The sequence below is a fragment of the Pholcus phalangioides genome, unplaced genomic scaffold (genome assembly GCF_987345545.1).
Source record: "Pholcus phalangioides strain wild (caught in Gottingen) unplaced genomic scaffold, Ppha-v1.0 ptg000017l_1, whole genome shotgun sequence".
Classification (NCBI taxonomy): Eukaryota; Metazoa; Arthropoda; class Arachnida; order Araneae; family Pholcidae; genus Pholcus; species Pholcus phalangioides.
The window spans coordinates 47,356,436-47,378,293 of NW_028301610.1; the positions used below are offsets into that span (position 1 = coordinate 47,356,436).

At 35.0% G+C, this 21,858-nt stretch overlaps 1 protein-coding gene across 2 annotated transcripts in view; it reads left to right on the top strand.

Annotated features, from left to right (window-relative positions):
- Window positions 1-736: 736 nt before the first annotated feature.
- The window catches only part of LOC149073985 (PRELI domain containing protein 3B-like), a 78,221-nt gene continuing 57,099 nt past the window's right edge, over window positions 737-21,858 (top strand). Inside the window, exons 1-3 of one of the 2 annotated variants that reach the window (XM_089247177.1) lie at window positions 737-861; window positions 5,339-5,504; window positions 13,057-13,143. In XM_089247177.1, the coding sequence (XP_089103303.1) occupies window positions 830-861; window positions 5,339-5,504; window positions 13,057-13,143 (285 nt within the window). In that variant the 5' untranslated portion in view covers window positions 737-829. The remainder of the gene's footprint in view (window positions 862-5,338; window positions 5,505-13,056; window positions 13,144-21,858) is intronic. The other variant, XM_089247178.1, reaches the window with a different exon arrangement.

Sequence of the window (21,858 nt, forward strand, 5' to 3'; positions counted from 1 at the left end):
GTGGAGTTGGCCCTGAGTTCATTTTAATGGACGATAACGCGAGGCCACATAGAGCTCTTCTGCTTGATGATTTTCTAGAGAGTGAGGATATTCGCCGGATGGATTAGCCAGCCAGATCTCCAGACCTTAACTCTATAGAGCATGTCTGGGACGCTCTGGGGAGGGCAATTGCAACTCGCAACCCCCCTCCGGGAACCATCCAGGGAATGAAAACAGCGTTGCTGAACGAGTGGGACCAATTGCCACAGGAAATGATAAACTGCCTTATTTCAAGTATGAAATCACGCTGCGAGACCTGTATATCTGCAAGAGGGGACCATACCCCCTATTAACCCATCTTTTTGTTTATTCTGCAACCGCTGTTTCATACCTTCCGACTCCAATGAGTGTTACGCATGATCATGCGTGTGTATTACAATTATTGAATGGTTATTTGTTTTGTATTGTATCAATGCATGTACATATCAAATTTCATTAAAATCGGTACAGTAGTTCTAGAGATAATCGACCAAGTCTGCGAATTTTCTTAATTCCTTACACCAGTGTAGTATAGCCACTAGAATAAGACAGATTATGAACGATGCGGTAAGGCTCCTACTCAGTCGCCTAACCTCATAGCAAAGCCGCTTGTATGCCGCTCTTAATGCAGCTTTGCCTCATAGTGGCGAAGTACTTACGTCACAAAAAACGTCCTCCCATCGACTTTGTGGTAGTTGTTGTATTCCTTGATATTTTTGTTTGTATAGAAGTCTTCCGTGATGGCAACGGTCCTTTCGCGCCCCTCATGCTTTTCAGCTGGTAGAGGCTTTCAAAACCCAGATTTAAAAATATGAAAATCTGGACATCTGAACACGTATTCGAGTAAGAGCGATGAATTTATATGCTCTAAGATCCTTTCACTTGAATTTCAATAACGTGACGTGACCCCAGTGATGTTATTTTTACTTCATGTTGAGAATGATTCAGATGAGATGACTATTGCGTCACTCATCATGGCAAATGAATTACCACACTGTTAACTGTTTCAGTTTTTAACAAAGTATAATTTCAATTCAATTTTGTGTCAGTTGGAGGGAATGAATCACTTTTTTTTTTGATAAACATCATTTATAGACTCATCGCATAGAGCAGGGGCTCTCGCACTTTATTTCGCCCGCGACCCCCCCCCCCCCCCCATTCAATGCTTATCCGCAAGCTCCGCCGGTTCCCCAGAGCTTCAACGAAGAATATTTTCGGGAAACCTTTATCAAGGTCGCAACTCCGTGGCGCCCCTGACAAAGGTTGCACGGTGCCGCGACTCAGTTTTACAACCCGTGGTATAGAGCTTTTCACAAACAGTCACATGCACAGGGGCTGGGGACACCCTCTCCCTCTTGAGCCGAGATTATTGTGTGTTATTGCAGTAAAGAACGAAAATTCCCACAGGATAAAGTTCCCCCAGAGGAAATCCTACATAGGTTATATATAATGTTCACAAACATGTCTCCAGTGTAATTACATTAGAAATTTATGAGAATCTAAGTATACACTAGAAAAGTGTTAATGTACCTATTTCTTCAATTATCTTTTGTTTGTTATGTGCAGTCGCAAAATTTCATGTTAAAGAATTCATTCAAACTGAGCACAGTTAGTTGTGGTTTTGTTGTTAATACTGCACACCAGTCTGTCATGAAGCATCTGGGACAGTAGCACCATAATTACAGTATCTAGCAAGGTTCCGGAGTTCCGCAATGAAAGTAGCCACTGATTCATCTGATTTTCGACATTGGCAGTTGAAACGGAAACGCGCCACGATCTCTGAAGATGGTGGTTTGAAGTGGTTTTACAATGTATCTAAATAGCTGTGCAGTAGGCAACACAGGTGACAAGAGGTTCTTCAGTAAGCTATAGGTTGAGGTGCAGACAATCGATAGGAAAATCGCACATTGCAGGCTCTCATCTTCAACTTCATTAGCCACGAAAAATTGAGATAGACGTTTTGAATATTCTAAGAATGACTCCTTTTTGCAGTCAAATTCCCGAAAAGAGCTATGGTCGCATGTGACAGCAAGAACAGTTAGCGCCATGGAAGACCTAACTCGCTATGGAAGCTAAACAACACGGATCGTGAAGGAACAGCAAATGCGTACGTACAACCACACTCCTTCTACCTTCCGACTCGTCGCCACTGTTTTGTATGTAATTACTGACACATAGTCGTACATAATCCACATTAGATTCTAGGTAGAAGACACAGCTCAAAACATAAACAACTTTATTCTCTTTCCCGGTACATACTATATTTTTGTAATCATCAAACCATAGCAAGGGAGAATGGATAAAAAAGATTATGCCCAGGTAAAAGAAAAAAAACAAAGGGTTCAGCAGAATAACTGTCTATGTTACATTTTTTTTTGCAAAATTAGGTTTTTGACTTCATAACATTCTATGTAGCTTTTGTTGCATGTTCCTTAAGTAAGTTCCTGCAGAAACCAACAAATGTTGTTGCTATGCCATTTTACCTAGCTGCAATCATGAGTTCAATAATTTTCAAAACGGTCTATGTCATTGCATTCATTGTTTTCTTCAGTTACCTTCCCACATAGGCCACAGGAGTTTGAAGCAATAACAGTGTATGTTACTTTCAGGCAAAAAAAGTGTTTCCCTAATTCAGCAATTGCAGTTGTGCAAAAGCAGTCTTTTATTGTGTCTCCTCTAAACTTTAAAAAAAACACTTGTGGACTGTTATTTGGCCGAACCCTTTAATTTTTCTTTTAATGAATTATCAATGAAGAGTTCTGAAAGAAGGTAGAAAGAGCTCACAAATGTGTGTGTGTGTATTTGTCTATTTACACTGCGCCAAAATATGTCCCCCCCCCCCTATCGTTAAGGGGTTAATAGAAAATTTTCTTTTTTCTGACTGTTTAAACAAAAGCAGTTGACAGGTGCATTTTTATTGCCAAATAAGGAATTTGTCCATCTTTTTAAATTATTGAAAAGAATATCCAAAGGTTGTGTGGGGAGTTCAAGACAATGTTGGAGCCCAGGTAACGCTAAAGCTTCATCGCGGTGGTGTGGGAAGAATCTTTAATGAATCATATTATATTGATAAATATACAGTTGAACCCGGAACTGTCCTATCACCAGGCTTCAGCATTTTCCTGTGCCAGTACTATGGAATTTAGTGGCATGAAGACAGGGGCATAGCCAGAAATTTCGTTCGGGGGGGGGGGGGACCAAAGTGACAGAACAATGGATTTGGCCATCTTTTTCCCTTTTTTCGGTCATTTTCTCACATTTCGGGGGGGGGGGCAGACCCCCAAGTCCCCCCCCCCCTCGCTACGCCCTTGCATGAAGAGACACCTTCTACAGAAGAAAGGTGCTAACAAAAGACTTGAAAAAATCTAGTTTGATATATTGAAGAGCACAAGGAGTATTTTTGTCAACCGCCATCTTCTCTACCATATCAAAATCGTCAGCTATACCAGCCAGTGAGACTTCAACCTTCAGGAAAAAATAAAAATATATATTCATTACTACGATCTTTGAGCTGGACTCTATTTATTATCAATGAGGCAGGAAGGGGATTTTGTTTCTCACAACCAGTATATCAACAAGAACTGTGTTACTGTATTTTCTTTTGAAATTTTAATTTTCTAATTCTTTCTCCTAGTCTCAGCTACTCTTTCCCTATGTATGTTATAGTATTTTTTTTTTTTTTGTAAAACCATAGCAAGGAAGAAAAGACAAAAAGATAATGCTCAGGTAAAAGAAAAAAAGTCTATTAAAGGGTTCGGCCGAACAACGGTCTATGTTACATTTTTTGCGAAATCAAGTTTTTGACTGTATAAAGCATAACATTCTATGTAGCTTCTGTTGCATGTTTCTCAAGTGAGTTCCTGCAGAAACCAACAAATGTTGTTGCTATGCCACTTTACATAGCTGCAATCATGAGTTCTATAATTGGAGAAAATCTATACCACAACCAAGACGCAAGACATTTCGGCCTTCAAGAACAAGCTTCAAGAAACCTTACTTCCAATTTTATTAGTGATTTTATTTTAGATATTTTTCAATTTTATTAATGATTTCATGTTAGATATTCTCAAATTTGATGGTATAATTAATGGAGATTCTATATATGGGATTATTATGCATGTAATTTTGAATAAAAGTCTGACGTGGTCTTGCCCTCTTCGAGGCGATTACAGAAATTGCAGATCAACAATAGAGCCTAGGTCTTGTTTGGTTAAAAAAAAAGTCAAACCCTGATTTAATGGTACTATTTGTCTTGTAAAATTCTTAGTTTGGCATTATATTGATTAACAATTGAACTCGTATAATCCCTAAACATTAGAGATTTTTCACTGAAAAGTAGGGGCGTTAAAATGGAGCTCGACTGTATATTTTTTGGTTATTGACCACATAAATAAATGGCTCTAAAACATTATTATTAATCACTTATCCTCAACTATGTTCAGATTTTCTTAAATAATTTCTTTTTGATGCTTGCATTGTTCCAACATTTCCTTCCTCTTTTCAATTTGGCATTATCACCTAAAATTTTCTCTGATTACTGAATTGAAATTTATGTAAGAGCATAATGTAAGGGAAAAAGTCACCAAGATCCGGAAAAGCTTTAAAAATGTTTGACTTAGAGGAAATTTATTTTGTGTTGAATTTTTTTCTCGATTTGTCAAGTCTTGGGAATCATTGCTCTAATGTATTTGTGAGGCATCACAGAAAATTATAATATTTTCACTTTACTACTACAATAGACTCTCGATAATCCGGCTGTGCACTAGTCTGGCGTTTTTAGGTGGTTTTTCTTCAAGCATAGAAGAGGAAAACATGCTACAATATGTCATTGTGCGAAAGTTTATATTTAAATGGGCTTTTATTGACTTCAAGCAGAGTTGGCAGGTTGTTTAAACTGTCATATCAAAAACTTCTGTCAAAACCCTCAAATATTCCTTTTCAATATAAAATTCCCATTGGAAAATACACACATTAATTGCATGTAATGTTTGAAGTGACTGTTATTCAAAAAATAAATACTTAATATTGTGACATGACATAAAATAGGACAGAGAACAATTATTGTTAATCCCAGACTATAAGACTCCTTTAACAAGGCATATTTTATTCTTGTTTTTCTTTGCACCAGTTCTTGTTTGAATCAGTTTTTGATGCTTATCATGTCAAAAACTCACAATTCCTGACTTCCAGTAATCTGACACACCCCTGTCTGACATATGTCTGATTAACGAGAGTCTACTCTAGTGTTATTTTCTTTCATATTTTTCGTATACATGCTTAGCAAAGCAATTACTCTGTGTTTCTTTATTGACACATTCAGGCATCCTTGGGAAACAGTTGTGAAGGCAGCATGGAGAAAATATCCAAACCCTTTGAATCCAGCTGTTGTTGCTATTGATGTGATTGATAGAGAAGTTTCATGTGGAACATTGAAATCTCATAGATTAATCAGTTCAAAGTGGGGTATGCCTTCTTGGGCTAACAAAGTAAAATATATATATAATTATTTGCTCTTTAGTATCTTGACTATTATTGATATACTTTCAAAGTCATTTTGCATTTTATTTTGTGTTTCAAATTAACTTTTTACTTCTGTTTAAATAAATCATTTATTTTTACTTTTAGTAAAATGAGATAAATTATAAGAAATGCATAGAGATTTTTTTAAATAACGCAGCATATACAAAATGTATTTTTGCCCAATAAAAATAAATGAAGGAGGCATGACTTTTTAACTAGTATGATCATCTCAAACCATTAACCCTTTCTTTATCTACCACATTATGAAGAGTGGAATAAGGAGAAAATTATAATAAATGCACATAAAAATATAAATATGATAATAAATAACTATATCATGCAAATTATTTTGTAGATCTTTTTAATTCTAATTAAGAATGAAAAAATACTGTTTTTTGTACAATTAATTGCATATTATATAACAAATTATATATGGAATCTGGTACTTTAAAAAAGTACCATCAGTAGATCAGACGTTAAAATTTTTCCAGCAAAATTAGAAATGTTTCAAGAGTTTTAATTATGAGATATTCCTGTGTAGAGCAGTGGTTCTCAACATTTTTCAACTCGTGAAGCCCTTTTTAATAGAAAATTTCTATGGTGGAGCCCCGTAGGCCTACTTTTATTTATTCATCAAATTTACTGATCAATTTTTATTTTAAAATATTTATAATTATTTTTATCAAATTTACTTTTTTTTTTCTCGAGCGTCCGCGAAGTACCAGTTGAGAACCGCTGCTGTAGAGTTTAGAATTTACATGTATGACATGTTTCTTGAACAAAGAATTGAAATGTATCAAAATAAAATCAAAGACTGGTATTATATTTTAAGTATATCGTCCGTCCCCTCTCATGCTAGAAGCATGAATGTGTTCAGGGGTGGGAACTCTGTGCCAATTGTGCCACACTGCGCTGAAATTAACATCTTGTGCCATCCTGCTCCAATAGTGTATTTCTGTATTTTTCTGCTTCAAATAGCCAAAGCAGCAAATTTTGTTTCGGTATGATCGGAATTTCGGAAAAGGACGCCAAAAAATTTTGCTCCTGCTTGCCGTGAAACAGTTCTTTCCAACAAGAGTGTTTTATTCCTCTGTACTTTTCAGCACTACTTCCCTTTCACACATGTTCCATAGTCATGCTATCTCATGACCTTGAGAAAATAGAGGTCTCTGTTGGAAAGAAGTTTGACTACACTGCAAAATACAGTATTGGGAAAAACTCATGAGCTAGCCATGTGTGCTTTTCATGCTTTGCAAGCACTACAGAGGTATTTTTTACATTTAAACAAAAATTTTCAATCAAAAAATATTAAAATTTTATTCATCCTTCGTAACTTTACCCCAAAACAGTTTTTTTTAAAGTGCTACAAACATATCAAACCAATAATCCATCTGTTCTCGTTGAAAGAGGTACTGAAAGTCCAGAAAAATTAGCGAAATTAGAGAGAAGGTCACATATTTTTTTGTTTTTGAATCAATTTTAGAATTTTCCTGGCAAATTTCCATGCTCGACTTTGTCCCCAAAAATCGGATTGGGATAACCGCGGCAACTTATTTAAACTATCGGCCCTTCATCGGCTTTACAAAGCGAACCCTTATAATATCCGGGATTGTGCTGCTGAATATGATTCACAATGGTCTTTCAACTTTAAGATTTTTTAAGCAACTTTTTGCAAATGCAAGTCAGTTTTAGTTTTCAAAAAAAGAAAAAAATTATTTAAGTTAGTTATTAAAAAGTTATACTCTATTAGAAATTTCTACTGCAAGCAGTAGAAATTACTAATAGATTGTCATTGCGTCAAATCCTGATGTTTCGTGAAAAAATTAATTTTCATTCTGTGAGTAAAAGAGCAAGTCCGCCGAATTACGAATGCTAATTTAGCAACTTTGCCGAATAACGGGTATTAAATCGCCAATCTCGCCAAACAACAAGTACTAAATCGCCAAACATTGTGATGATTCTTCTGAAATTTTTTCCCATTTTGCAACAATTTCTTTCTGAGTATAAAACAATTGAAAACTTAATATAGAAAATTTTCAGCCCATTTAAACTGCTGCTGTTCCAGACAGCAAATAGTGCCCTCAGTAAGCAAAAAGTGTCATCTTAAATAGACTAGTGTGAAAAATTTAATAAAATATGGTTGCTTTCTTTTAAAGTTTGTTTTTTTCCTCATTTTTGTTATCAATCCCAAAAATATTGTTGCTTTAATTCATAGTTTCTTAAACTTTTTGTTCCATGTCCCCCTTGTTCAGAAATTTTTTACCCTCATAGCCCCCTAACTGAAATGAACCCATAGGATCCTATGTTGCACTCATAGCTTCTATGTCCCCCTGGGCCATTTCATCTCCCACCATGGGAAACACTGCTTTAATTCAGTGCTTTTTTCTTGTAACTAGAGATGGGATGAATATTTGGCTGCTATTCAGTATTCTGCCCTTTTGCCAAATATTCGGTTTGGCAGAATATCTGTGCGAATATCTGTGCAGTACATCCAACTAATTTTTAAAAAAAATGTTAATTGAAATTTTTCCCATAAATTTAAAATTTACTGATTATATTTTATTTTGTGTGGTGTATATTCTTTCCTGTGAAAAAGGTTATGTCTGGAGAATTTCTAGGACAGTGAAAACATGAAACTGAAAATAGAATCCTATTGCAATAAAAGGTGGAAGTGAGCATGAGTTACACAAGTTCACTAACTGAAGGATGTACCTACACAAGATGTGTAGTATACGTATATAAGATATATATTGAGCGCTACAGAAAAAGGCAAAAAGGGCAAAGTACATCTAAAGAGGGAAAAATAAAAAAATAATTTGTAATTTTTTTAACGCATTATACTAGTTGAGAGTAATTATTGGTTGATATTTTTTCTTAATTAGATGTAAAATTGTAACAAGTGTTGAAAAAAAATTGATTCTGTAAGTAATATATTAAAATACATCATTAAATTTTATTGTCAGTATCATGACAATAAAAATCCGTCGATTAGCAGTTTTTTATATTTATTTAAATAATAAATTTCATATAATCAAAATTCATTATCAATCATTTGAAATAACTAATAATTTCATTTTCAATTCAAAACATTGATTTTATTTATAATTGTGATGAATTTTAAGAAAGTTGATATTTGGCTGCTGAATATTCAGTATTCGGCCAAAGCATTAGCCGAGTATTTGGTTATTCAGCCAAATCACAAATTTTCCCATCCTTATTTGTAGCAACAATTTGGTTGCTCCAATTTATACATCCTTGCTTTAAAACTGCTCCAAATTTTATATTTTGCTGCTCCGAAATGGACTTCATCCTTTTCCACCCCTCATGTGTTATATTCTTGAGGAAGTGTATATTCTTTCTATTCATATAGTCTAAAAATAACTTCCATAGTGTAACATGAGTAAACATTCAAATGTTTACTCTACTTATGCTACACTATGGAAGTTATTTTTCCTTTACATGGCAATGACAAAATATTTTGACTCAATAAAAGCCTCTTATTCTAGTGTTGACAAGCCCAGATATTTTGTAAAGTTGATTTCTCAATGAAAAACTTACCCTATATCCCTTATTTTGCACCTGCTGAAAATTGAGAGAAAGCATACTTCATTGAAAAAAATATTACATTTGAAGTGGAGTTTAGTAATTTCTAATTGCTGCTTTCTTTTCAATTTCTTTCCGAGTATAAAAAAATTATAAACTTATATAGAAATTTTTTAGCCCATTTGAAGGACGGCTGTTCCAGACAGCAAATAGTGCCCTCAGTAAGCAAAACTCATCTTAAATAGACTGATGCGAAAAATTTTATGACAGCCGCTCTTTCAAACAAGGTGTCAAAAGCCTGAAACACCAAAAAACAAAAAACAAGCTAATGAAAAGATGTTTGATAACAAAAAACAGTGCAGTTTTATTTTGAAAAAGGGGCGAGAGGGTTAACGAAAATATTGTTAATTTCGCTGCTCCAATTTATAAATATCTGCTCTGAATCCTCAATTTGCTGCTCCGAAATTGACTTTGTCACTTCCCACCCCTAAAACAAGTATAAAACCTCTCTTACCCTGCCTAACTGGGACTTGCTGGTAAGGCGGTTTAGAAAAAATTCTGATTTATTGAGGGAGATATAAACGCACAAGTGTAAATGTATTGTGTATGCATTGTGATATTGAGTCTGTCAGCTGTTCATGGAAAAAGTCTTATCACATGAAATACTGTTAAAAAATTAGACAAATTTGCAATTGAAAATTAGGACATTTGAACATTAGAAAAGTTTTTATAGAGCCAATAGGGACTTACATACTAAATTACTTGTGCATACTACAGTACTTATTTTACGATTACTGACATAATAAGATCACTTAAATGGTATAATACAGAATAGGATTTTTTTTGGCCAATTTAGGGAGGGCTGGAGTAGAGGATTTTTCGTATTTGTGTGAAGTAAAATTCAATATAGATTAAACACACAGATAATATGAAACTAAAGCAAAGCTAATAATATACAGTTTGTTTCAAAAGTTTAAGTGCAGTAAGAAAATAGCAATAAACAGAAAACTAGATAACACAGCAAAAAAATTATTTAAGATTTATTTGACCATAGATAACTAAACTTAAATCAGTGTTACTCAGTAGTCTATTAGATGAATGTTCCTAGAAGATGAATTCTTAGATCAATCACTGTTTTTTTACGGCTGCTTCCAGCTCCACAACAGTGCAATAATTCTTTCCATTGATGCCCACTTCTCTATTGAATTGAAATCCGGACTTGATGCTGGCTAGTCCAAACTAGGTGTGTTGCACTATAATATAAAAGCCACTGTTTCGTAGAAATGGAAAGATGTATTGGGCATTATCTTGTTGAAATATTAATTTATCCCCTTTAATTATTCCACCAAATGTGAGCAGATTATGCTCAAGAATTTTTTGATAATTTTCATACTCGTAGGAAAGGCAATGAGGTCTGTCTATTGAAGTAAAATGCTCCAGTATAAACCATTTGTCATCCCTCCCCTATAAACATGTACTTAAACACCAAGTTTAATTTTTCATATTTAAAGGCTCATTTATGGCATGCTGGTTAGTCATTTCTTTCCCACGGGTACAACAGAAATGGCGACATGGCCGCAGAAAAAACTGGTACCGCAGGGAGTCTCCCATCGAGGGATTGGCACACCAACCTCTCGGAGTATAAAAAACAAGCCTGCATTCGGAATTGGCAATAAATTGTAGGTCCTGGTCTAATTAGCCCTCGTGTGCAGAAAATGACCGTGGTGTGACAAAAATGATCAAATGATCATTTTGTTCAGACAATATGGTTGACATCCTTGATTTATAAAAGAGTTTTTGATATGTAATTTTGTAATCAAGACCATTTTTTATTTGATGCAGACACGTTTCTTTATCAAAGGTATTTTTTTTTGTTGTACTTGGCCTTTCATATCAAAATTTTGACACAAAATGTATATTACTGGTAGCACAGGGTAAATACTTTGTGTGGACCATTGTAAAGTATTCAAAAATTGTTTAACATCCCCTGCATTTTATTTACAAATACAAAGGCCACAACAGACAAAATGCTCAATGAGGTGGCTGAAAAAAGATGCCCATAAAAAATATGTATGTCGTATAGATATCTAAACTGTATCAAAAATGCAAGAACCCAATAAGAACAATGAAAAATTAATAATTATAGTGAAATATAAATATACTGCCCATAAAAAATTATGGTTGTCTCATCTAAGTATGGATAGCTTCTTAATTTATCCCAATATGTTTAACATAGATAAATGTTTATCGTAGATCGGAGGTTCTCAACCTCTTCTGACTCGCGGAGCCCTTTCTGATATATAATTTCTATGGAGGAGTCCCATAGGCCTATTTTTTATTCATTCATAAAAGTTGATTTATTATTATTCAAAAATACTTATAATTATTTTTTTCCAAATTTAATGTTTTTTTTTGTATTTTTCTCGAGCTGTCGCGGAGCCCCTGGGGAGTTCACACAGCGCCCCATGGGCTCCGCAGAGCACCGGCTGAGAACCGCTGTTGTAGATATATGTTTATCCCAATGTATGTTCCGAAGGTAAGCTATTTCATTTATTCACAACACTATTAGAGAAAAACTCCCTGTGACACTACAACCTAGAATTTTCCCTTACCGATCAATGCTGGTGTTCCCTCGTCAAAGCAGTTCATTGATGATGTATAACAAACTATAAGTTCAGCTTCCACATTCTACAAACCTGTCTTGGTTTTGCGATGACTTCAACATTTTGATTCAGTGATGTAATTAGCTCTTCCACTTTTATATCGCACAAATGACATGTAATATTGATTGCTCAGTCACACACACAGCGGTTAATTTACATAAAATGATGTTTGTGCCTAAATTTTTGAAGCACCCTATTCGCACATTTTTATGAGCTCAGTCTACTTGTTCACAACTTTTTTGATCTGATATGTATTATACTTAGTTTTGTTTTTTTTATTCTATTGAAATCCAATTTTTTTTTCTTTTTTTCACTTTCGCAGAAATTCAAATTTTCACGCTGTGTCTTAACTTTCAAAACACACTGTATACCCTCAATAGAGTGATTTGTAGCGTCCCAAATTTCTTGGATGTCTGATCAGTGATTGGAATTGTCTTGGCAAAATTACATTAAGTAAATTTTACTGCATGTATTTTTTTGTACCATTGTGGTAGTATGGTAAAAACAAGTTTTAATGATTATACATGAGGTTGATAGAATGTTTTCCATTATGCTTAATTAAATGGCTGTTTTGCTGTTTGAGAATATACAGAGTGCATGGGTAACGGGCATATGGCATTTTACTGGTGAAATGTTGACCCCTAAGAGATATACTTCGAATTACAAAAAGTATCCAAATAATGTGTAGTACTCAGATATGCCATTCATGTTGCAAGAGGTTGTGTAGTTATTAAAATTAAAAAAAATCACTTTATACAGTTTCAGTGCATCAAAAAACTCAATTACAAAGTTGCTGCCCTGTCTTTCCTGATGCCAACAAAAAATTTCACATTTCTAAGTGCAATATTCACAGAGATATTCAAATTCAAAAATCAGAACAAAGTTATGGAAAAAACTGTTAAATATACAGGTAAACCGTTTTACCGCATTTAATACTTTTCCCCCAACTTTGCTTTGTTTTTGAATTTGAATATCTCAGTGAATATTGCACTTAAAAACGAATTTTTTTTGGTATCAGGAGAGACAGGGCAACAACTATGTAATTGGGTTCTTGAGCACAGGGTGCCTGTATAAAAAGTTAAAATTTTTATTCTAATAACTACACAACCTCTTGTAACATGAAAGTCATATGTGAGTTATTTGGTTTTATGCACGTTATATACACTGATTTATTATACCTGTTATTTGGATACTTTGTCAAATTGGAAAGTATGTCTCTAGGACCAACAGTTCTCCAGTAAAATATCATGTGCCATGTTCCCTATGCACCCTGTATATATTAATATATTTATATCATGTAAATTTTTCACAGCTTTTAGGTTCTGACAAAACATGTTATGCTAGTGAGCATTCTGAAGTCAATCCACAGAGTAAAACTATGACACTTATATCAAGAAATGTAAGTTTTATAATAATCACATAGTCAAATCTCCATGCAATGAAGTTGGTTCATAATTTTGCTAGGAAATGTTATAGAGCACAGGGGTGGCCAACCTGTATGATATGTCAGGAGTGGCACTCAAAGGCACTCTCTTCAAAAATTGTTTAATTTTTCAATCAGTAAAAAAAGAGAATAAGCAGTGTCGAACATTGCTGCAGTTATTTTCGTGAAAATATCACAGTAAATTGAAATTAAATTTTTCATACAGTGGATGCTTGTTGTAGCAACTCCTTTTGTTCAATTTACAACGAGTATTATATTAGGAGGTCGTTATATCGAGCATTCATGAAGCTTAGCTTCTGTGGAAAATTGTATATTGTACTGATAGAAAAAAAAAATCATTTTTTATAATGTTGCAATGAAATGGCTTGGGGAAAAAAAGCAAATTTTAAATACATGATACAGTATATACATTGCTCTTACAAAAATGCTGTATTAAGGCCAAAACTTACATTTTTTTACTACATGCAGCAAAATAATATGTTTACTTGTCTGTATATTCTCCCATGGAGAAATTAAGTGAAATTGTGTAATGAAATTCGAGTAAGATAAAAAATCTCAACCATGTGTGAAGTAGGAGTGATATATGAGAAAGTAAAGCAAAATGGCAGGCAGTGGGGAAAGAGAAACACCATGGCCCCCACATCCCGAAGCAGGGCCCCTAGGCTGGGATCTTTTACAGGCCCCCCGACCAGACTTTCACGGGGCCCCTTTTATGATGAATTTAAAGCGTGAAAAAACAAAAAAATGATTAAAATCCTCTCGGGCCCCAGGGCTGGAGCCTTGTCAGCCCACCCCTTGTGGGGGCCATGACCAACACCATCTAGTTGACTCTCACAAGCCTTGCTATACTTTGCCCGCCCCCCCCCCCATTTTCAGTGATAGTGTTAGTTTACCACTGGGTTTTCTATAGAAGTGACAACACTCTATCTTTTACAACTCATCTATGCTTCATATCCTTTCTTCTCTAAGCATCAAAAGTCGAACGCACTCAACAACAACATTTAGTCTTTCTTTGAAGAAAAAACTGTGGAAAAAAAATTAAAATTGAATCGAATAACGATACAAATTTTTCATGCAAAAGTAACAGCTATTTATTCCAAATTCTAAATCCTTAAGCTGTAAGGGGAAAAAATTATTTTGAATTGTAACTGAAACGGAGGGAAAAACTTTTTTTTCAATATATATATATATATCAATATCGACATATCCATCTCCGTCTGATTAGAGTTCACATAATCCTTTTTTTATACAATCTCTTTACATCACCAGACACAATACTCACATTCGCATATTTGCTCAATGTGGGATTTGATCGAGGAAAAACATGAAAACCAACAAGCGGTTCCATTGATCGAATCTCAGAATGATTAAAAAAAGTTCATCAACAATTTTTTTAAATTTTTCCTTGACAAGAGGCTATGTTAAAAAATCTGCACAATTATCTTATGAACTAACATACTTCAATTGAAATAAATTATCATTCAACAATACACATACAAACTTTTCTTAATGTCTATATGCTTAGTCTTGTTATTTTCACCATTATTTTTAGCAAAATGAATAGCTGCTTGATTATCACAGTATAACATAAAAATTTCATTTTTAACAGTATTCAATTCTTTAAGTATCCTTAAATACCATATCAATTCCTGTTACTGGACATTCAGTTAAAGTTACAAATTCCAACTCCATGGAACTCAATGCAATGTATTTTTGCTTTTGTGATTTCCGTGATACCAGGCTTTCTCAGAACATAACCAAATATCCACTAGATGAATGTCTTTTATTAAGATTACATCCTCAATTTACATCCGCATATACCTTCATAAAAAAATTCGTAACATTAGAAATATTTATCTTATGAACTATACATATGAAATGTCGTGTCTCGAACGACTTGCTATAAATGACAAATATTTTATTAATGATCTATAGAGTATTTCACCCATTAAGTCATTTTCGCAAATTTCATTTGCTCTATCTGGTAGTTTACATCCAACTTTTAAAGGTTCACTTTGTCTTAGTAAATTTTTAAATCTAGAAATTGATTTGCTAATATAAGTTTCCTGATGCAAATACATCGAATCACCAATTTTTAAAAAATTTATGCCAAGTAAATACCTTACTGGTCCTAATTCGGTTATATCTAGCACTTCTTTAATTCTTTTGATTGCGATTTTTGAAAATGGAAAAAAAATCAAAAATGGTCAAAATGAATGGCTTGGTCCTTCTAGTGTTAAGACACTGGCCACTTCCCAAAGAGCCTTCACTTAACCCAGAGGTTCTTGAACTATAGCCATGGCAGCCCTGACAAAGGCTTTTTAATGAGATTCTTGGTTAAACTGCTCTGGGGCAGGCCCATAGCTAGAAATTTCGTTCGGGGGCCAAAGTGATGAAACAATAGATTTGACCATCTTTTTTTGTCATTTTCTCATATTTTGGGGGGAACCAAACCCCCAAGTCCCCCTCCCTCCCTTGCTACAGCCTTGCTCTGGGGAGTCGGGAATAAGCATTGATCAGGGGAAGGGGCACCCTGGTTTGAAAAGTTTGAGAACCCCTAACTTAAACCACAAGTGCATGGGTTGGGACTGTGAGACCCATGCACATGTATTCCTTTCATTTACTGACAGGCAGCAAGAAGTATTTTTTTTAGGTTCTTGCTATCTTGTTACGCTTGTTCATCTACTCTAACTTCAGGTACGATGGCTATTTTTTTTGGAACTGTTGAACGATTGATCTTTTTCCTCGTTTGTGAGACCCATAGGCACCTGAACTTAGGGGCTGAGGCCATTTGAGCCCTCCTCCCAATAATTTCTGAAAAAACAATGCAATGCACTTTCTGTCTCCTGCGTACACACTCGAGTTCCGTACACACAACACGACCAGCAACTTCCAGCCCCCCCTCCCAATGTTTTCTTCTTGTCGCCGCCTCTGGTGAGACCCAACCTGTGCAACATTTTTTTCAATATTAGTTCATATTATTTTTTTAATGGCTGTAAAAATGAGATATGAACATTTATATTTTTTTATTTTATTTATTGAAGCATAAAAAATACATATTTAATTGAAGGAATTATACCCAAAGAGCCAGGAAAGGCTCATATTCAGGAATGGGAACTCTGCACCAATTGCGGCGCACTGCGCCAAAATTAACATCTTGCGGCATCCTGCTTCAATAGTGTATTTTCATATTTTTCTGCGCCAAATAGCCAAAATGACAAATTTTGTCGCAGTATGCCCGGAATTTCAGAAAAACATGGCAAATTTTTTTTTCAGTGTTTGCAGCAAAAAGATTTTTTTTGAGAAAAGCATGTTTTATTCCGCTGTACTTTTCAGCACCACATTCCCATTTTCCATAGTCACGCTATCTCATGACCTTGAAAAAATAGAGGCCTCTGTTTGAAAGTAATTTGACTACACTGCAAAGTACAGTGTTGAGAAAAAAAATTGTGGGCTAACTGTGTGTGTGTGCTTTGACAGCACTGCAGAGATATTTTTTATATTTGAACGAAATTTTTCAATCAAAAAATATTTAATTTTTTCATTTATCCGTCGCAACTCTACCCCAAGACATATTTTATTTAAAGTGCTACAAACATATCAAAGCAATAATACATCTGGTCTCTCGTTGAAAGAGTTGCCGGAAGTCCTGAAATTAGAGAGGTGGTCACAGATTTTTTTTTTCGAATCTTCCCAGCAAGTTCCTGCGCTCGACTTTGTCCCCGAAAATCAGATTGGGATAACTGCGGCTCCTTATTTAAACTATCTGGCTTTACATCCTGAAACCCTGATAATATCTGTGATCATGTTGCTGAAGATGGTTTGCAATGGTCTTTGAACTTCAAAATGCGAATGCGAGTCAGTGAATGAACATGAAGTCAATTTGGGATAAAATACCAAATTCCAATTATCAAAAACATTCAAGCCATCAATGTTTGTAAATTTAAAGGTATTTATATATTTCATATTCAGGTAGATAATAGAATTAAGCTTATCACAGAATGGAAAATATTTATTAACATGAAGTGAAAATAAATTAAAATATAAGTGAAATTTTAATATGCACAAACAGAGTAGTATATTAAGAAGACACCAATGAATAAGGCAAATACACGAAAATACAAAAAATCCTAATGCATTTCAACACCAATGGGTGTCATCTTCAGAGGAAAAATATTTAACCACTAGTCACGCTGACAGAGTTTCCCACTTGAAGTTTCCCAAGTTGTTAAATATTTTCCCTCTGAAGACGACACCCATTGGTGTTGAAATGCATTAGGATTTTTTGTATTTTCATGTATTTGCCTTATTCGTTGGTGTCTTCTTAATATTCTTGGACAAAGTTGATCAACTCTTTTACAGAGTAGTATGTCAAGTTAACCACATTTTTGAGAATAAAGTAATGAAAATTAAATGAGAGGAAAAATTAAACATATAAATGTGAGAAATATATAAATCATTTATTAACTATATAGTTTTAGGTGATGAAAATTAATAATTAACATTAGAGTTAATTATTAAATTTTTAGTGAATAGTGGTATACAAGTAAAATCATTAGAAACAGTAGCGGCAAAATCATAATGGAATTTATTGAATTCCAGAGCAACCAGTATGATATGCATTAGTGTCAAATTATCCATTGATAATATATAATATTTAAGTCATCTATATGATAAATTCTGATCACCCTGGTATTTGCTAATTTACATGAATAAATTCTGCCGTTTTTACACAACAAAAATTGTAATCCTTTTCACTTTTAATTTTTTTAGCAAAATACAATACCTGTTTTAGATATGGAGGCAGGTGTTTATTCAAATATGCAAGATTTGGGCATAAGTGTTGATTTATCTCAGAGGAACAAAGTTTTTTGTTGTGTACAGCTTCTAAACACAGATCATGATTTTTCTTATTGTTAAATTACACTACGATTGGTTTTATTCTACCTCTTCATGCTGTTAGGACACAATGTACGACAGTGACCAATTCATTCAGGTGATGAAATAGAGTGGATTTTACCTTATCCAAATCCTCATTTTCTGTCTGATTTGAGAATCTGGTTTTCATTAACTGCTTCAGAGAGACTTTCTTGGCAAGTTTCAAGATCTGATCTGTTCTGGTCAATAATAGACTTCATAGAATCCACTGTTTTGTTCATCAAATTGTTGCTTGATAACAGCGGAAATAACTTTCACATGCTTCTCAAACATATGGGATTACAAATATATACATTTTTGGATTCTGAGTTAGCTCACTAATAAATTCATTTATGCCAGTGAGACCATCCAGTACTTCCTAGGAAGTAATGGTATTTCAGCATTAGGTGATTTTGGTTGAAGGCTATCTGCAATCCCTATAACAGGTCCTGTATTCTCCATAGGCATAAACTTATATCCAGCCCGAGCCCCCCCCCCCCAAAAAAAATTCGAGTGGAAATGTCTCTCGCACTTGGCTCAGAAAAAACTTTTTGACAAAAAAAATTTCTCTAAATATAAGGGGTGATCAAATGAAAAGGTACGAAACGATACGGTGGGTACAAATGTAGACTTTATTCAAAATATACACCATAGGCCTGAGCACAACAATCCCACTGATGAACAAGCCGCAGGATTCCTTGTTCCCAGAATTCCTGTGGCCGTGACGAGACCCAGTCCTTCACAACGTCCTTGAGTACGTCGTCCGAGTTGAAGCGCTTCCCTTTCAGGTGTTTCTTCAGTGGACCAAACACATGGAAATCGCAGGGCGACATGTCCGGACTATAGGGCAGATGGTTCAACGGCTCCTACTTGAACTTGGCCAGTTCCATGTCTGAGACCTGGTGCCATCGCTACGAGCCAGAGACAAAGCGGGACAGCATGCAGTGGAAGCATGCGTCGTCACCTCCCCCTAAAAAGTTCAAAGCCGTGCCGTCAGCAGGCAAGGTGTTGCTCACCGTCTTTTTCGACGTTCAAGGTCCGCTACTTGTGGAATTCCTCAAGCACAGAAAAACCATTAACTCCGATGTGTACTGTGAGACACTCCGAAGCCTACGCAGGTCCATCAAGAACAAAAGACCGGGGCTGCTCACGAAGGGTGTGGTTCTGATCCATGATGACGCGAGTCCACACGTCTCCAAAGTCACACACATGGAAATGGCCAAGTTCAAGTGGGAGCCGTTGGACCATCCGCCCTACAGTCCGGACATGTCGCCCTGCGATTTTCATGTGTTTGGTCTACTGAAGAAACACCTGAAAGGGAAGCGCTTCAACTCGGACGACGTACTCTAGGACGCTGTGAAGGACTGGGTCTCGTCACGGCCACAGGAATTCTGGGAACAAGGAATCCTGTGGCTTGTTCATCAGTGGGATCGTTGTGCTCAGGCCTATGGTGTATATTTTGAATAAAGTCTACATTTGTACCCACCGTGTCGTTTCGTACCTTTTCATTTGATTGCCCCTTGTAATATTACTAGTAGAAATCCATCTGCTCGAAATTTTATTTTTTTACTTTTCTTTCAATGCACTTGTTTTTTCTGTGACAATAGTAGTCTTCTCTCTCAATCACCTTGGCATCCATCCATCCTAAGGCCGGGACCTGACTACGGCGCGGTTGCAAGCGGTTGAGGTTGGGGGGAAGGCATCTCATCTATAGTTTTATTCTGTCAATGCACAGATGCAACCGCTGACAGCGGTTTTTTCAACCGAGAAAATCCACATTTTTTTTGGATGGTTGGGGTTACCAGAAAGCTGCCATCATCTATTGAAAAGGCTTGAACTCCCTGATGACCGTTTGGCTGGACTCGCGGTTGCTGTCTTCCATTGTCTATTAAGTGGTTTCACAAGGAGGGTGATGGGATTTCGGATGCACTGGACAAAGGAATTGCTCTTCTTCTCAGGTTTCCATAAACATTAGGGGAAAACAAAAATTCAAGGAATTAAATGGTGAAGAAACTAATTCTTTGTTTGGAGAAAAATAAAAAAAACCAATTAAGAAAAAATTATTTTTCTAACTAATACAATTTTTTTGCTTTCCTACATGAGCATACATTAAGACTTGGTTATAATGTCATTCGTAAAGTAACGTGATTATGCCATTAAAATCGAGATATATATTTTAAAATACTTGAATGAAATGCATTGGATCCCGATTATAACGTTTCAGCAAAAAAAAGCAATTAGTACCTCATCCAAAAAAAATAAATTATCAGGGTGCCCAACCATTTATAATAAATTCATAAAAAATTATCAGAAGTAAAACTAAATAGACATCTGAAGGAATAAATTTTTATATTTGCAAAAAAATTCTATATCAAACTTTTGAAACATTTATTAAAAGCTTAAGTATGAACCGGGGAGGAAATATGTCCCTAAGAGCTGTATTGTGAGTGTTTTGCTTTCATTAGTCTGTCTTTTTGTTATTTATTTTTATGTATCGTATATGAATGTGGCTGTCTATCTGTTGTTTTTGCAATGAAAAAAAATCTAGACAAAACGTTGTATGCGGGTAATATCGAAGATATATATATATATATATATATATATATATATATGCAAAAACAACAGATAGACAGCCACATTCATATACGATACATAAAAATAAATAACAAAAAGACAGACTAATGAAAGCAAAACACTCACAATGCAGCTCTTAGGGACATATTTCCTCCCCGGTTCATACTTATGCTTTTAATAAATGTTTCAAAAGTTTGATATGGAATTTTTTTGCAAATATAAAAATTTATTCCTTCAGATGTCTATTTAGTTTTACTTCTGATAATTTTTTATGAATTTATTATAAATGGTTGGGCACCCTGATAATTTATTTTTTTTGGATGAGGTACTAATTGCTTTTTTTTGCTGAGACGTTATAATCGGGATCCAATGCATTAAGACAATTTTCACACCTACCGTTCTTTTCAAGCAGTTTTTGATTTACATACATGCACAAAGTCGCAACTAGGGAGAGCAGGTCCATTGTACAGGGTGCTAAACTAGAGGGGGTGCGGAATTACCCCTTTAGAGAAGGCAAGGCCTCACAAAAATGAGATCCAGTTGAAATTTTCTAGAATTTACCAGGTTGGGACTCCACTTGACCCGGGGGCCCATGATACTCTTAAGACGGCCCTGGCATCAGTCCCGCCTGCTTCTCCCTAGTTGCGGCCCTGGTGCCTTATGTACATGGTGTTAAGCGGGCCGGGATAGCAAGTTCGGAGGGGCGGCAAAATTTTTTTCCTGTACATCAACAGAAATCATTTTTTCCTTAATTTTTTTTGGCACATGCAGTTTCCCAAAATTATAATTATTATGATTAATTTCCATAAATTAGAAACTTAGTTAATTGGAAATTTACTTTAATTACAAAGAAAAATGTGCTAAATTCATGTCCAATTTTTTGAAACTTCAAAAATATGTTATTTGAAAAGCCAATCATCATATGTAAAAAAAATTGTGAGATTTGTAACGAATTGTAAGAGTGGTCAAAAATGGGTCAACTTTTGGGTTGTCTTTCTTCAATTAATTTCAAATGACAAATATTGTTACAGAAAATTAAATAATTTAATTACCTGAAAATTTTTATTAGTATGTACAGTAAAACCCCTCTTTTGTGGGCACTGACAGGACTAAAAAATTCGTCTGTGAAAGAGGGGTGATCATTAATCAGGGGTTTGAAATACATACTTTTATATATGC